Source organism: Nansenia antarctica (genome assembly GCF_963989245.1).
Source record: "Nansenia antarctica genome assembly, chromosome: 1".
NCBI lineage: Eukaryota > Metazoa > Chordata > Actinopteri > Argentiniformes > Microstomatidae > Nansenia > Nansenia antarctica.
The window spans coordinates 102160391-102177812 of NC_137674.1; the positions used below are offsets into that span (position 1 = coordinate 102160391).

General features: G+C 45.6%; 1 protein-coding gene across 1 annotated transcript in view; it reads left to right on the forward strand.

Annotated features, from left to right (window-relative positions):
- Positions 1 to 17422, forward strand: part of bicc1a (BicC family RNA binding protein 1a) — a gene marked incomplete at both ends in the record, with an annotated part of 56908 nt that overhangs the window by 27683 nt on the left and 11803 nt on the right. The window contains 7 exons of the mRNA XM_080549297.1: positions 565 to 634; positions 7129 to 7208; positions 8331 to 8489; positions 9832 to 9885; positions 13053 to 13235; positions 15053 to 15304; positions 16277 to 16408. Of these exons, the coding sequence (XP_080405423.1) occupies positions 565 to 634; positions 7129 to 7208; positions 8331 to 8489; positions 9832 to 9885; positions 13053 to 13235; positions 15053 to 15304; positions 16277 to 16408 (930 nt within the window). The remainder of the gene's footprint in view (positions 1 to 564; positions 635 to 7128; positions 7209 to 8330; positions 8490 to 9831; positions 9886 to 13052; positions 13236 to 15052; positions 15305 to 16276; positions 16409 to 17422) is intronic.

The following is a 17422-nucleotide window of genomic DNA, read 5'->3' on the forward strand; positions in this document are numbered from 1 at the left end:
AGCCTCTATGCGAAGCCATGCTTAGCTGGATCATAGCATCTCTCAACTGTTTTTGAGCTTTCCAGTGTACCTTTGAGTATGTCCTGCCCAGCTGTCTTGTAAGGCCTTCCTGGATAATTGCTGACAGTAGAGACCTCAAGGTGCTCTCTAAAGTCAGCTTGGCAAGCGAGTGGAAGAAGTGTTCTAGCAAAAGCAATGAGGCATTGTCTAAAGTTTAGACCAGCCCCGAGCCACATGCAGTCAAGTGTAAACACTGCAGACCTCTTGGCCAACACCAACTAGAACATAGTCCTCATTTGATACCGTTTATTTGAAATGTGGCTGGATTTATTTTAGTGTAGCTCATGCTTTCATGACGTCTGTGTGAAGTCTTTATACGAATGTTTTATTACCACGCAATAGTCACCTGTCGTGTAAAAGCAGACAGCCTATAGACACGTGCCAGAGGAGAATCGTGATATTGCAGTGCCAGGTTTCTTAATGTGTATTAAACACATGATGATTTATACTGTACTGTATTCTTTCTCGTCCCTTCTATTGAATAAAACCCCGTCTCTGTTGCAGGTCATGGATGAAACCAAAACACAGATAGCGTGGCCCTCGAAACTGAAGATCGGAGCCAAGTCCAAAAAAGGTAGCAATTGAATGGTGTTTATAATACAGATGCAGCTCATCCCCAATGCAGTTGTATACACAATCATTTAAAATCACCTAACACTTACACAGTTCTATCAAAACTGCTGGGAAGACAGACACCTATCAACAGCCCCACTGCTACTGTATGCATGTCAGGGGAGGCTGGTGGAGGTCGAAATCGGAGCACGGGCTCATTGTAATGTATGGAACGGAATAAGGAATGGTATCAAACATGTGTCTTTTGATACCTGATTCAATTACATGCATTACAATATGTCCGTCCTCCGATGTCTACCTCCTTCAGTCTCCCCCGGTCTAATGATGTCTATCCATATGCACGAATTATGTGACAACTGAGAGAGAACGTTCAATCGTTCATAGACAGAAACTATATAAAAAAAACAATGTTACGACAACCCGGTTTTGACATGTTTTTGCTTGCAAGTGTATTGCCTCTTTTTTTTCTGTTGTACAGCATGTCACGGTTGTTGTAAAGTACACTCTGTTCTTTGTACTTGTGAGTCCCTTGACATGATGCATGGCATGTGGAAGGATACGTATACTGACCTACTCCAGGTGTGTCGGCTCTTTGTCCCACCTTTAATACAACTCTTTCAGTTTGTTTGTCTAAGATCTGCGATTGATGTGTTTTTAAATGAAAACGGGGTTCATCCATGAATCTCGAAAGGACACAATGTAAGAATTTTGTTTATCCCCCCTCCCCCCTCCACAAGTCATTTTAATGATTAAGAGGCATATTATTACTGGAAGAATGTGCTCTACAGAGTCATTAGTGAAAAATGTCTCAAGCTTGCGCCAACACTGGTTTCACCAGTTTTCTTAAAGGTTACATCATCACATACTCCTCTCTGCCTTCTCTCTGCCAGTAAGTGTCCCCCACAATGGGATATCGGGAAGGGGGACTGTGTATCGGTCTCTTTCCTTTCATATGTTTGTATGTTCATAAGACACGCACGCGATATCTCAGACACCACTGGGACGATTTTCACGAGACATGGGTTACATTACACTGATTGGCCCGAGGGATGTGCTATAGTAAACAACAACCAACACAACTTTGAAATGTGTTTTTATTCCCTCCCTCACATTAATCCTACCAGACATACGTTTGAGTGATTGTCACCAATTCACACAAGGATGGGCTCTACATTATTCATGGGGGGGGCAACATGTTTACTGTAGACTTGTTTAATCTGCCTCGAAGAATTTGCACCAATTTGTGAGTTTGTAGGGGAGATGTGATGAGTAGAGTTATTATGCGGTTGTAATGACTTGAGTCGTTCCAGAGCTCTGCTGCCAGTAACACACTATCACAGCTATTTAAAGCTCCTCCGGGGGGGGCTGTTGTTGTCCTGCCCCCTCTTTGTTGTCCCCGAGGGGATGCCAGTGTGCGCGTCTTCGTGCCAGATGTGGAATCCGACATTATGTAACGTCCTGAACCCTTTCCAGAAGTTGACGAGCTTACATCGGAATCTTTTTTGTCCCCACCCCCCCTGTCAATTTAAGAAAGTGTGAGCCACCCAAGCCCTTTGCTTAGTTCATTCACAAATCTGAGTTCCACCAGGAGTGCAGTTTACAGCGTGGCCGTTTAAATTCTGACCTGCGATTTCGCTGGCTCTCAGCTCTTCAGCGTTGCGTAAACTAAAGAGAGGAACGGGGGAAGAATGTTCCCTAATCACTTACAGTTATCTTACGAGTTGCATGCACTACATTTTTGTATCTTTTGGAGGGAAAACAGATGTTGTGGCCATGTGTGCTTTAATGGCCAGAGGGACCAGAGTAGTCTGTCTTGGATCCAATAATCAATGCCGATTGTTGATTCTGAACGAATGGAAAGGCAGCATCTGGGAGTTTGTGACCTGAGGGGAACCATCAGCACTATTATAAGAGACACTTTTTGGTTGGTTATATGGATTCCATTACATTCTTCTTCATTCGGTTCCGTGTTGCACAGTGGTGACTGGACAGGCTCATTGTAATGCAGGGAATGGAATGAGGAATGGTATCAATCACTTGACAGCATGTCTCTCCATTCCATGCACTGCAATGATTTGTTTTTATTAGTAAAAACACCACAATTTCTGTCTCCAGCTATCCATTGTTCATCCAGGACTTACCGCAGTATTTTGGGGGTGAATGTCAGTATTTAATTATTTGTATTTGGTGAAGTTGTTTTCTCTCTTTAGACAGTCTGCACTTGTTTTACTCTGCTTTACCATGGCATCTTTTTTGTGTATTTATTTTTGTATTCATTTATTCGCACACACAGAGCATAAATTAAAAAACAAAGAAAGGCATTGACTAAACAATGACTAAAATGGATTTAAAACATGCATGTACAAGTGAAGTAAGGAACCTTATATCAAGGGGCTTATGGCCTATATTAAAATGTTTTATATCTTAAAGATTAAAAAACATGAAGGTTTTGATGGATGGTTTCCCCAAGCTTCTGATGCACAGGGCAGGAGCAGATGGGAGGAATGGCTCCGTTCAGGTTCCCTCTTCATCAAAGTGTCAGACTCTGCCTCCTATATCACCTGCAGCTACCACTACTACCACCTGCTGGGCTGTGATAAGACCACTCAGGGCCCTTAGCGCAGACCATCATCCATCAGGGGAGGCTGGTGGAGGCAGACATTGGAGGACGGGCTCATTGTTATGTTTGGGCTGGAATGAGGAACGGTATCAAACACATGTTTGATGCCAGTCCTTGTGTGTGTAATACCATTCCTGATTCCGTTCCACGCGTTACAATCCGCCCGTCCTTCGATTCCCACCTCCGCCAGCCTCCCCTGTCATCCATATACCATCCGTGTGTCATAGAAGAACCAGTATCTTCCCAGTACAGGCTGTTTGGTGTTGCACCTTTTGCCAGAATAAATGATGTACAGAAATAGCAACTGTCTATGAACTTACACAAGTATGTTCAGTGGCAAGCGATGCCTATAGCATTTGTTGAAATTGAAATAGGAATTTTGGCAGTATTTTATGTATAGGCACATGTTATAATACGGAATATGGAATTTGTACCGATTGTTTTGTAGATTTTGTAAAGTGGCTTTGTGGCCAACATAAGGTTGAGTAATGGTATCATCCAGGAGAAGCTACATTAAATTGCAAGTGCATATTCAGATGAACTTTACATTTTCACACACACATTTTGAAATGGTGGGTGAGCGTGTCATTTGTGTATTTATATCTGTTGACGTGTGTGTCTTGTTATCAATGTTTTTTCAGTGCGCATGCAAGTTGTGTACAGTGGCATGACCTTGTCTTTGAGGAGAACCATATATGTTAGTGGCTCTCGTAAATATTTCATAGCCAGACTGCAACCATGGTATTAAAAGCAGTGAAAGACCTGATTGAAACAAACTATTTATTGAAGGTAAAAGTAACCATTTTATTTATTTTTCAATTGCTCGCAGACCAAATTCTATACTCATGGCGTGCTCTACGCAATAACGTTTTCATGACAATGATTGAACGAACCATTAGTTTTTGTCGTCTGTTCAATCACATTTCTTTCAACCAATCTTTCTGTTTCTTGCAGATGTTTTGAGTGAGGTTCTTGAGCCAAATGGACTTAGGTCTGAGGTATTTAGAATGTAAACCCCTTGGTGGAAAAATGCTTATTGCCAGTAAGGAAAGGGGGGTCAAAGGGGTCAATCTTTGTGAACTGAAACTACCAAGAGCCTTCTTGCAGCTGCAGTGCCAATCAATTGTTTGTTTTTATATGTTTTATGTGTGCCAAATTAAGACAGTGTACATTTTCTATTCAAGAAAACAACCATTAAAGAGCACACTACACTTAAAAAAAAACATGGGAGTGTTCAACATCACACATGGCAACAGTTGTTTAGGCAACGCTAATATCTACCAGATGTGCAGGTTAGGATAGGTAGGATACGGAAGACCAAAACGCCCTCTACTGGTCGTGTGCCACTAGGGGATGTGGACCTTTTGCGTTCACAGCTGTATGATTGGAACGTTTCCTGGAACCCAAGCTGTGAAGGTCTTTCGTCTGTGTTTTTCCATTGTTATTTTATCTCAGACGGCGCCCACTCCTCTTGTGATGTAATCTAATTCGAATCTGAGAGGATTTCTTGATGTTTTTGTTTGGTTTTTATAGTCTCTGGACTGTTTTTCCGCCCTTCGGTGTTCCCATCTCTCAGTAGTGAGGCCGCGGCAGTCCCATGTTGGGTCCCTAGACGAGATCCACGCCTGCCTTCTCCTTCTCCCTCAACCCCTATTGCACATAAAACGAGGAGCGCCGAGGCCCCTAAACACTTCCTAGCATCAGCATTCCAGAGCCCTGCCAAGCCGGCTCGCTCCTCAGAAGGGACCGGGGCCCAGTTCATGTGCTTTCCTCTCACTCTGTGACTCTGTGGAGAATCTCTGTTTGGTTTTGAGTGATTGGATCTTTGATGTGGCATTATGCATTGTTGCACTGTGCACAATGAGGAACTGTTCTGATTCTCTCTTTGTTGCTCCACAGATGTGTATTGTGAGATTCTTTGTTTTTAGCTAAAAGTTTCTATTCAAGTACTGTTATGGTCTTTAAACTGCAAATCTCTCCAGACTACCTCCAAACACTCTGCTGGGCAGTAGGCTTACCCTAAAGCACAATAGGCCCTATGAAGAACCTGCAAGCAAACATTTGTTTTAAACTAACCATGACTATATCTTTATCTATGAATCTGGTCTAGGTGAGGTACTGTGGGTTGTGTGTTTGGGGAGAGGAGGGGAGGGGGTTCCTGGAAGGGGCTTAGCTGACATCCTGTTCTCTAGTACTGGCAACATAGGGGGGAATTTACATGGGCTGGCCTGGGCTGGCCAGATGTAGTATAAACTGCAGCCGCTAGCATTAGCTCTGGGTGGTTCAGCCATATTACATGATTCAAGGCCTACGCTGCAGACGCTAGCATTAGCTCTGAGTGGTCCATGATTCAAGGCCTGAAGGGGTCTCTGAAAGTACATTTTACTCAAATAATTAGCACATTTGCTAATTTGTTATTTCCCCCTCACGGTCAATTTGCTCTGCAGTTTTTATTTGTACACTCGTAGTCTCGCATAGCTCACGTTACCTAATCTCACATTGTCATTTGGAGGTCTAGAGAATCTTAGATTAGCGGATCTGGCTTGTATTGAACTGGACGTAGCGATAGGAGAATTAATTTAATTTATAATTTTGTCATTTAGCAGACGCTTTTATCCAAAGCGACTTACAATTACGAATTACAGGGACATTCCCCCTGGAGTAACTGAGGGCTAAGTGCCTTACTCAAGGGCACACTAGTAGTGGTGTGGCTTCAGGCGGGATTTGAACTCACAACCTTCCGATCCCAAGTCCAACTCACTATCCACTAGACCACCACTACCCCTCAATTGAGAATGTCACGAGAGAGTCCAGGAGTCCCCCATATGCCTGTTGAATGTTTGAGTTTTTTGTTGTTATGTGTGTTATGTAGCAATGAGAAGAATTGAAGAAAATCAGAAGGAAAAACGGATTTATTTATTTTTTCGAGCTCCTTCCCAGCAAGAGTGTCATAACAATAATCTCAGTCAATTTAATGTTAAACAGGTCTGTTCATTTAATGTACTTATTTGAGTAGTGAATATTTTCAATTGGTTCTAGTGTTACCATTTACTAATGGTAACACTATGGGTTTACTAACCCAGTCATGGTTTTACACAAGGGAGAAGAAGGACTTATATCTCATTTAATTTCTTAAATGTGTTAAGACCCCAAAATAGTAATTTCAGGGCTACTGGGGTTGATAAGAGCTCAACATAGAGGGAGTTATGTTGTGTTATGTAGCAATGAGAAGAATTGAAGAAAATCTGAAGGAAAAACCTAAAAAAATTTCGAGCTCCTTCCCAGCAAGAGTGTCACTCATTCCAAACCCATTTGTAGCCACTTTCTCCAAAGGATTTCCCCAGGCTTTCCGAACTAGGAAAGTCTGGTCTCAACAAGGTCAGTCCACTAATGTGGTATGTGTAGTCCTCAAGGTCATATTTATTTGAACTTACAGAGGAGAACTCCGCCTTGGTTATTTGACATCTGGAGGATCACATTTGTTTAACCACAGGCACAGCAGCCATGTTACGCCTTTGGCACTGATTGACAGATACAGTCGTGAGGTTTTTAACAATGAAGTAGGGACTGCCATTATATTTAAAAGGCAGTCATTTGATTCTTCGTTCGTATATGAAGTACAGTCCGGTCTGATGACAGTCATCCACACATTTGATCCCACGTCACTGTTAAACAGCCTCTAATGAGATCGGCAGATCAGATGGGAGGAGTTACCTAAGCGGCCCATGCTCTGATGTCATGGTGGTTAATGCAGACCGCTCATTGTCATTCACCCACATTGTCAGGAAAAGTGTTAAAACTCTCTCTTCTCCCTCTCTACCCCCCCCCCCCCTCTCTCTCTCTCCACCTCCCCCTCTCTCTCCTCTCTTCTCCAGATCCTCACATTAAGGTGTGCGGGAAGAGAGACAACGTGAGGGAGGCCAAAGAGCGGATCATGTCTGTCCTGGACACAAAGGTGAGTATCCAACAGGGAACCTTGTTGGATTGTTGTTGTCACGGCTACACCAGTACACCTCCTGCCATCCCTGAATGATCTACCTGGTCGGTGGGAGACACAGTACTGTGCGTCTGTCTCTCGTTTTCGATGCTGTGGTAGAAAACCTTGGTGTCCTGCCTAGTTGGTTCCCATTCAGTCTGAATGGCTTGGTGGCACGCTGAGAGATGGGGAGGCATGGGGAGAGCCGGGGAAAAGGTTCGATGTTCATGTTGATCTGAAGTGCCTTGGTCTGAGTGCAGCCCTTGTCTCTATGGCAACAAAGATGTGCACGTCCCAACTAAATAACCCCGAACAACAACAAAACAACAACAACAACACTACTCCACATGAGGACAACAGATGACTTGTCTTTTTGTCATTTTTGTTGTAGCCCAATCAATTCACTATGACACCAGAATAGTTGGCCCATGATTATCAATAGAATTGTGAAATGTCGTTGTTTGGAAATACAACAATAGAACACTTTTAGGCTAGGCTAATCTGCATACAATTATCCATCTGAAAGCGTTTACATTTTATGTGATCGATTGGTTCTGTTGTTTCTCATGCTTTTTTTAAGTGGAGCATGAGAGAGTGGCATTAGCGTCGCCATCTGGCAGTGGGGTTGGGTCTGGTTCTGGAGTCAGAGGTTGGGAATGGAAGAAATGGGTCCCGTTGTGCCTCTGAGCCTGAGGGTCTTCAAGTGCACATGGGTAGAATGTGAAGTGTTGTCCCTGTCCTCCCAGTGGAAATGGAACAAATCCAATAAAACATTTTCACACACTTTTCGCACATTTCACACAGAGAGTGCAACACAATGCACCTTCCAGGAATAGGAATTAAAAACTATGAAAAGATAACATGACAAGACATAAGGGGATAAAAAAGTATAACAGTTATGGATTTAAAACAGTAAAAGCAGAGAATAAGGAACAGATACTCAACCACTCTTGGAAAGCAAATGGAGGACAAATGTTGGTGTCTTAATTGCTAAAACTAACAGTTTTCAGTACTGTGTAGCAACAGCACAGACATGTATAATTCTTGCCCATCATGCTTCACAAGTGTACCCCCAAACCCCCACCCCCTGTCCCCCAGCAGAGTAATAGGGTGACCCTCAAGATGGACGTGTCCCACACGGAGCACTCCCACGTCATCGGCAAGGGTGGCAACAACATCAAGAAGGTGATGGAGGAGACAGGCTGCCACATCCACTTTCCCGACTCCAACCGCAACAACCAGGCAGAGAAGAGCAACCAGGTGTGTAGGAGAGGTCCTCCCATGTCCACCAGGAGAGGCTGGTGGAGGTAGAAACGGCAGGATGTGTGGTTTGATACCATTTCTCATTCCATCCCAAGCATTAAAATGAGCCCGTCTCGCATAAAATAAATACTCTGAATGGTAGAGTCTGTATACTACGCTGGATTGGATGACTCTCAAAAGACTGTAACATGTGCTTCTGTAGGCTCTAAGCCCTTTGTATGATATTTAGCATTTACTATTGAAGTACATCAACCAGGTGTGTGTGCTTGTGCGTGCGTGAGTCTGTGCCCGTCCATTAAATAGATCCGTAAGTGGCTTCAAGTGGGCATGTTTGCGGAGAGCCGCCGTAATTGGCTGTTATGATTGGCTGTGCCACAGGAAGCCAGTGTGTTTGTGCTGGATGGACTAAAAGAGCACTAGGAAGCTGCTGTAATTGTCATTTACTGAACATAGGCCCGCAGACAAGGCAAGCTGCCAATGACATCACTAGACACTTAGAAACGCCAGGTGCCATGTACCCTAGTACTCCCACTAAAATAACATCAGCCTGAAGTTCTGTGCATTTTTTTTTTTATCCTTGCCTCACTCACTTTGTTGTACCTCCAACCTGATGAAAAGGGATGACATGATATGTGTGCGAGCGTGTCTAGTGTGGGAGGAAGGTGTCCAGAACCAAACAAGATGGCCTATGTTTGTGGGTACCAGCTGGTCTCAAAGACTGGAGTTTTTCATTTGGTCAGCTGATTAAAACTGTCCAGAGAGGAGGGTCTGTGGGCCAAAGCATGATTAGCTCCATCGTGGTGAGTTCGTGATGAAAGGCAGGGAGAGAGAGGAGGAGAGACATTGCTGATCCACTGGCTAGATGTCTACTGGCTATATATCTAATGAGAGCATTTAACTTCATTTTAATTTCGGGCTGCAATTATTTTAATTGCAGGCACACAGCTAAAAAAAAAAGTGTGGAAAGGCAATTTTCTTAAAAATTCTTTAATTTCTTTAATTGCGGGATGTGTTATTTTTGGGGTATTTGAAGATGGTAAAACCTCAAATAGCTCTCACAATGTTACTGTGAATAGGCCGATATATATATATATTTTAATCTAGGCTTTGGAAATTAGAATAATAGAGCAAAGAAGTTGATTAAAATTGAAATAAGAAATGTGTGCTATTGTATCCTTTTTTTAGGCTGGGCTAATCTTTTTCTTGCGGTGTCCTCTCTCTCTCTTCACGGTCTCTGGGATCCAGGATTAATGGAACCTGCTCTGTGCTGTGTGTGGAGGACCAGGGTTTGGTGTTTGCTGACTTTAACAAGGACTTGTGTTTCCCTGTGTCTGAACAGGTGTCCATCGCTGGCCAACCAGGAGGGGTGGAGGCAGCGAGAGCCAAAATAAGGGTAAAATTAAAGTGTAACATATGGACCCTTTTCTCTCTTTCTCTCTCTCTCTCTCTCTCTCTCTCTCTCTCTCTCTCTCTCTCTCTCTCTCTCTCTCTCTCTCTCTCTCTCTCTCTCTCTCTCTGGTTCTATAGAGCAGTCTGTTTTTTTCAGGCTTTTGTTTTTACAGCTATCCTCCAGTCTTGCTTCTTTCTTCATGTGCATGTGATAGCAGTGGAGGTTGGTCTCTGGCTGGTCTCTTCATGTGCATGTGATAGCAGTGGAGCCTGTGAACTGGCTGGTAATAATCTGGCCGAGGCCCATGTGGCCCGGGCACAGAGGAAACAGTTGAAACCCAGCAGGGTTTGGACCAGGGTGGTGTTCAGCTCCAGACCCAGCTCCAGCCCCAGCTCCAGCCCCTGCCCCTGCCCCAGCTCCAGACCATGCTCAGACCCTGCCGTGACCTTCCTCACGTTTCGTCGCCGTCCCAATTCTCTGCATGCACGTGCTTTCTCCATGGGTGGCCTAAGAGGCAAACATGCTGGTGCACTTCCTCGATAAAACACAGCTCATAAACGGAATCCAGGGGAGTGTTTGACCGTGTCCTTGTTGCAGGAAGGGCTCAGTGGAGGCTGGCAGATGCAGACAATCGGAGGATGGGCTCGTTGTAATACATGGAACGGAACAAGGAACGGTATCAAACGTAAAACGTTTCTTCCTTATTCCATTTCATGCTTGGCCTGTCCTCTGATTTCTACCTCCACCAGCCTCCACTGGAAGGTGACACATAAAAGAAGTTTACAAGAATCACACGGAGCTCTCCAAAGAACACACCAGCCAGCGGACGACTGGGGCGGATCAAAGACCCGTCTCTCCTCTCTGACGGCCTGCTCGCAACACCCGGGAACCCGCCGCTGATCCTGGCCTTCAGTAGTCAAACATCCAGTGGCCCTTTTCTGTTGTAACGCTGCCCCTCCCGATCACTCAGCAGACCTCTACCCAAACAGCAGCCCTGCTAACTCCCCAAACACTCCCCCTGGTAACTCCCCAAACACTCCCCCAATACCCCTCCATACCGCCGGGGCCGTATGACAACATCCTCTTAGCCACCCACCATCCCGCAGCGCTAAGCCACCCACTCTCACACAGAACAAACAGTTACTCTCAAACTACACCTTGTTTTCAATGAGCACCCTTTTGATACTGTTTGCTATTGTTTATAGAAGTAAAGCCGTGCTCTTAATCCTCTCTTCTCTATCCTCCACCTAGACCTCCGCTTAGATGCTTTGCCCTAGTTTCCTTCGTACTGACCAGGGACCTCATTTAGAAAGCCCATAAACGGGCGTACGCAAGTGGCGTATGCAACTTTTTCTGCAATTTCTTTTATAAAAATATAAAAAACATTTTTAAAATATCAAAATATTTTATAAAAAACGAACTTGGCGTGAAACTGTGCGCAGCTCTACGCACACTGGGAGCCATGCGTATGCCAGAAACTGGATAAATGAGCAACTGCCACTCTGCTGGCAGAACTTTGAAATGGATACCATTTCCACACATTTCCTACCACATTTCAACATAAATTGAAATATTACATATATATTATAAGTGAAAGGAGCACACTGCTGACTGCACACTACTGAATCTTATTCGCCCTGGTCCTGTACACATAACACTGTACATATATCTTTACTGTATCATATTGATATTCATGCAAATACATAGATTTTTTACATTCATATTTCATATTCATTGCACGTAGCGTGAGGCTGGACATGAACAAGTTGAGCACCCTCCGCATTGACTTCACAGTAATGAACGTCTTCATACATTCCCGATAAGTCCAATGATTGCAATGTCCATACATTGAAGAACATGAACAAGGACTAACAGGACTGATATACCACCCAACCCTATGATAACATCATCTTAGCCACCCACCCTCACAAAGCACTAACACTTACTCTCAACTACCCTGGTCTTCAATGAGCACCCTTCTGATACCAAAGGGATGCATAATGAAGGACCAGACATGTTTGTGTTTTGTCACCATTCCTCATTCCATTCCATGCATCACAATGAGCCGTTGTCCAATTTTCTACCTTCACTGGGTAGGAGGGCTGCTGTTTGGGTAGAGGTCTGCTGAGTGATGGGACTGCTGGGTATTTGAGTACAGGTTGATGTTGATTAAACATATGAACCTCCACATCTGCCAGGTGGACTGGTTATTAGAAAGCTGATGTCAGCTCCACACAGGAAGCTCAACCCAATCTTCATTCAGCGCCTGGTCCCAGCCCGCACTGTTTGTCCTCCCTGAGTTCCCCTACCGACTGACCTACATTTCCTAGCCTGTACAGTGCTAACCCCCCCCCCCCCCCTACAACATGATATAAATGTAGGCCCAAACACATGGGACTGATCACGGGTGCATTTCTTTGGTCTGGGGTAATTCATTCCTCTGGCACTCAAACCCCACGGTGGCACGGTGCCCAAGACGTGCATTTGGATAAGTGTGCGTGTGCAAGGCGTGCGTGCGTGCACGTACGAACTTTTCAGCAAACCTTCCGTCGTCTCACTTCAAAAACAACCCGCTGCAGTTTGAGCGAGACGTATTTTCCATTTTTAGTTGTGTCTCTCTCCCGACGGATGGCGTGACTTTAACGTCCACACACTATATATGAGTCTCAGCAGGCCCGTCTCAGAGAGCAGACATGTTTTGGGAGCGGCGCTGTAACTTGACTAGTTCGTGGAGTCCTGCAGCATGTGTGTGTGTGCTGAAGGGGCAGAGGGCTGGGTTCTACGGTGAACACTGGCACGGTTGACCTCTCCCTGACGCACAGCTGTGGTTTCATTGAGTCTGACACGACATCTCCATGCCACGGTTGGCGCCTTTCCCTGATGAAGTGACACATGTTATGGCTGTGTGGATATGAACATGTTATGTCTGTCAGGATATACTCACGCCGATTCTATGTAAAGGGATCTCTTTCCGTCTTTCAACCTGTGTTTTTACTCTTATTTGAAACTGCTCCGATTGCATGCTACAGGACAATTGCGTCCTATTTTTGGCAGAAGGACAGTGTTACTGAAATGATAATTGTAATAATAATAATGCTATGCTACTCCACCCCCCCCCCCCCTACCTCTCTCTCCCCCCCTCTCTCTCCCCTACTCCCTCCCTCTTTCAGGAGCTGCTCCCTCTGGTCCTGTCGTTTGACCTCCCTGCCATCGTACAGCCTGACCCAGGCTCCCCCGCCATACAGCACATCTCCCAGACCTACAACCTCACCGTTTCCTTCAAGCCTCCCACTCGTCTCTACGGGACCACCGGAGTGGTCCGCGGCTCCCAGAACAACACTAGCACTGTCAAGGTGAGGCCCGCCCACACCCACCCACCCACCCACCCACCAACAACCCCCCCCCCCCCCCCCCCCCCGCCACCCACCCACTCAACCACCTACCCACCCACTAACACCCCCACCACCCTGACCCCACTCCCCATAACCAACCCGAGCCCACTAACTCACCTCGTCCACCAGAACCTGCCTCGGTTTCAGAACAGTTTTGTTTTCTCTCTAAATACTTTAGTTGCACTATTCAAACCTCAGGTCTTCACACCACTCAGAGCACGGTGAGGGGGCCGGGGGGCCGTGCGGTTAGAGTCAGGGACTGAGGTGACCGAGAGGGCTGCTTCTTCAGCTCTCCTGTGGAGAATACAATACAGCACTGTTGCCTTTCAACCGAAGCGCTGCCCCTCCGCCCGCAGCCATCAGCGAATAAATCCTGAGCAAATATCTAATATAATCGAAATCGTCTGGAGTTCTCTGCTTCCTCCCCCCCCCCGTCTCCCACACCCTCCACCACCCTCCTCCTCACTCTCCTCACCATGGCCTCAGAGCTGTGGCTAGATTACAGCCAGCCCTGGAGCCTTGTCTTCACCACTCTCTCCAACCCAAGCCCATACCCCCCACCTCCACACCTAACACTAGCCCACAGTCCCACCCTCACCGTGGCCCAGGCAGTAGGGGGGTGAGGGGGGTCATTCTGGAAAGTGACTGGGAAGACAGCCAGATCCAGGCTGTTTTTTTTTTTAAGGGGGTGGGGGGTCATGGGAGGGAGAGGGGGACAGGATGGGAGAGAGAGAGGGGTGCAGGATGGGAAAGGGAGGGAGGGGTCGAGTGAGTGAGAGAGAGAGTGAGAGAGGGGGGGGAGGGGTGTATGTCTGCTATGTTGTGGGAGACCCTAAAGTGAACGTTGGGTTTTGCCAAAAACCGCTTTCTTTGTGTTTCTGCGCCGTTGGCTTCGGTGGCTGGAACTCCGATGAAGAGCCTTGTTCCTCCGGCCAGGAAGCAGGGGATGAATATCTCTGGATATGAGTTACGAACGTCAGGCACAGTGCATCATAAATCCTCCCCCGTTTTAGTTGAAACACGCTGTTGTTTCTTTTCAGCAGGTTACCCTAACCCACTTAAATTACAGCACACAGTCAGCGGAAATGTATTGACATGTGATATCATGTGTGTGCCCCGTTTGTGTGGTAGTCAATTTGGAGGTCAGGGTTCTCCTCAAAGAATGTAAGATTGGTGCTGCGCCACACTGTAAACTTGCCGGCGCCACTAAGTAAACATTTCAAGGCAAATTAAACAATATATTTAGCAATGATAGAGTAACTATCTTTGATTGCCAGTGAGGTTTATGTTAAAAGCGAAAGAGTTATGATGTTCCTCTGTGAATTCAGCGTTTTAGCTGTATTTTTGGGCGCATTTTGACATGAATAAACGTGAATTGGGTTTTGATCGTGTAATCCAGCGCCACCTTGTTAAAAAAATGTTTTGATGTGTGTTGTAGTCAGTCTCAGTCTAACCCGTGTGTGTGTGTGTGTGTGTGTGTGTTGTAGTCAGTCTCAGTCTAACCTGTGCGTGTGTGCGTGTGTGTGTGTGTGTGTGTGTGTGTGTGTTGTAGTCAGTCTCAGTCTAACCCTGTGTGTGTGTGTGTGTGTGTGTGTGTGTGTGTGTGTGTGTGTGTGTTGTAGTCAGTCTCAGTCTAACCTGTGCGTGTGTGCGTGTGTGTGTGTGTGTTGTAGTCAGTCTCAGTCTAACCCTGTGTGTGTGTGTGTGTGTGTGTGTGTGTTGTAGTCAGTCTCAGTCTCAGTCTAACCCATGTGTGTGTGTGTGTTCTCGTGTCCCAGAGGGGCACCGCTCTGCTGCTGGAGCATCTGGCAGGCAGCCTGGCCAACGCCATCTCGGTCAGCACCCACCTGGACATCGCCCCCCAGCACCACCTCTTCATGATGGGCCGCAACGGCAGCAACATCAAGCACATCACCCAGCGGACGGGCGCCCAGATCCACTTCCCCGACCCCAACAGCCCCCAGAAGAAGTCCACCGTCTACATCCAGGGCACCATCGAGTCTGTGTGCCTGGCTCGCCAATACCTCATGGTATTTGTTGAATGACGCTTGTCTCGTCTTGTGTGTCATAAACAGATCGACATTAAAGTCGTCGAATGTTGGGGTTTGGGGAATTATGGCCCTGCGTATGGGTTTATGTCGAACCAGAATTGCCGTCTGGTCATTTTGGGGTTTTGTCCCTGACCTGCACTTTATCTGAATTGGACATGTGGGTTTTCAAATGTGTGCAGCGTCGGTCATTTAATTACCGTCGCCTAAAATCTTTTGCTGAGCTAAGTAAGTAGAAGGCATTCCAGTTAAATAGTGTTGGCGTTCCGTTCTAGGCGCCATAATCCGAAGCAGCTATGCTTCGTGCTGATTTCCATTTTGTCTGTGGTGTCACTCTGGCCCAAGACATTTAGAAAATGCTAGAGCTGGTTTAGTAAACATGAGGTTCCTCTCGTCTGAAAGTAGGACACACACGGTGGGGCCTCTCTGCTGGAAGAATAACACAGTCCTTTGACTTTGAGGAGATGAGCCTCCCCCGCTAAGCCTTGTTTAGCCTTCCTCAGACTGTAATTACAGCTCTCACCCTCGGCTTTGCCACCGCTAGCCTGTCTCAATCAGACCTAATTACACACACAATGACAATGTTATCCATTTCTTCAGCTGAAATAAGATAAGGTCAGGGGTGGTGGTGGTGGTGGGGAGGTTGGCATCATGCAAAACAGTTAGAAGAATTTCCCAACCACTATATGTTGGGCACAGTGTTATTTAGCATGGGAGTCTTTCTGGTTGTGAAATGAATTCACATTATAAAGTAATAGGTGTTTTAGATGAGCTTTCAGATCTGAATGTGTGTGTGTGTGTGTGTGTGTGTGTGTCTGTGTGTGTGTCTGTGTGTCTGTGTGTCTGTGTGTCTGTGTGTCTGTGTCTGTGTCTGTGTGTGTGTGTGTGTGTGTCTGTGTGTCTGTGTCTGTGTCTGTGTGTCTGTGTGTGTGTGTGTGTGTGTGTGTTCTCCAGGGCTGCCTGCCCCTGGTGCTAATGTTTGACATCAAAGAGGACATCGAGGTGGAGCCCCAGTGTATCACAGTTCTGATGGAACAGCTGGACGTGTTCATCAGCATCAAGCCCAAACCCAAACAGCCCAGTAAGGTACAGTACAACTCCAATGTTCTGTTCTACTGTCAGCCTCGGTCCACTTCACCAAGGTAGTACTAGTGAATGAGAAGCGACACATCTGAACCCAAATCTAAAGCATCTAATACCCTACTACTTTATACTGCAACCTTCACACAGATCAGTACAGACTGAAGAACAGCTTTTTCCCCCAAGGCCATAAGACTTCTAAATAAATAACAAACACACACAGACACGGCCACCCCCCACACACCACACAAAGAAGCACACCAGACAGACACGCACACACGCGCACACACACACACACTCACAAGTTGCAAGAAAGTGCACCCAGGATGCTCTCTGGTCACTTGTCTGGTCAGAGCGTCCCGTTCTAAAATTCAGAGCACTGTGCTCTGGGAGCACTGTATTTTCATTCCTCAAACCAGAGATGGAACGCTTTGCACAAGTCGACCGTTATAGCTAGCTATCAGATTATCAAATAATGATTACAAAGCTTGTAAAATGTGTGTTTTAGCTACTGCAGTAATTGCAGTACATTTAATTATGTCTGCCCATAGCGCAAGTCATTCTTGCCTAATGTTCAAGAAGTTTTGTTCCTGTTGTTGTTATTATATGTACATTATTACATATATTATATGTAAAAATGACCAAAACAGGTAATAATCATGTTTATCCATGGGATGGGATTCATTTGAATGAATTTTATTGTTGGCCGCCAGCGAAATGATGGTAATGTTATCGTTGGAGTCCGCCATGTTTACAGTTAGTTTGTAAAGACTTTTAACTGACCATTCATAAATTAACTGATTTCAGAGCGCTCTATGACGTTGAAACCAGAGCAGATTTCCAGATCGTATTTACGAATACACCCCTCATTTATTTTCCATTATTTTATTGTTATTGTTATGTTGCTGAACATATTATCATGTTCAAATGTTATGTTCTTGACATATGCACTGTGTTCAGAGACTCGAGATAATAAAACAGCTGCGTTGACGCTGAAAACCTGTGTCGGACTACTTTTTT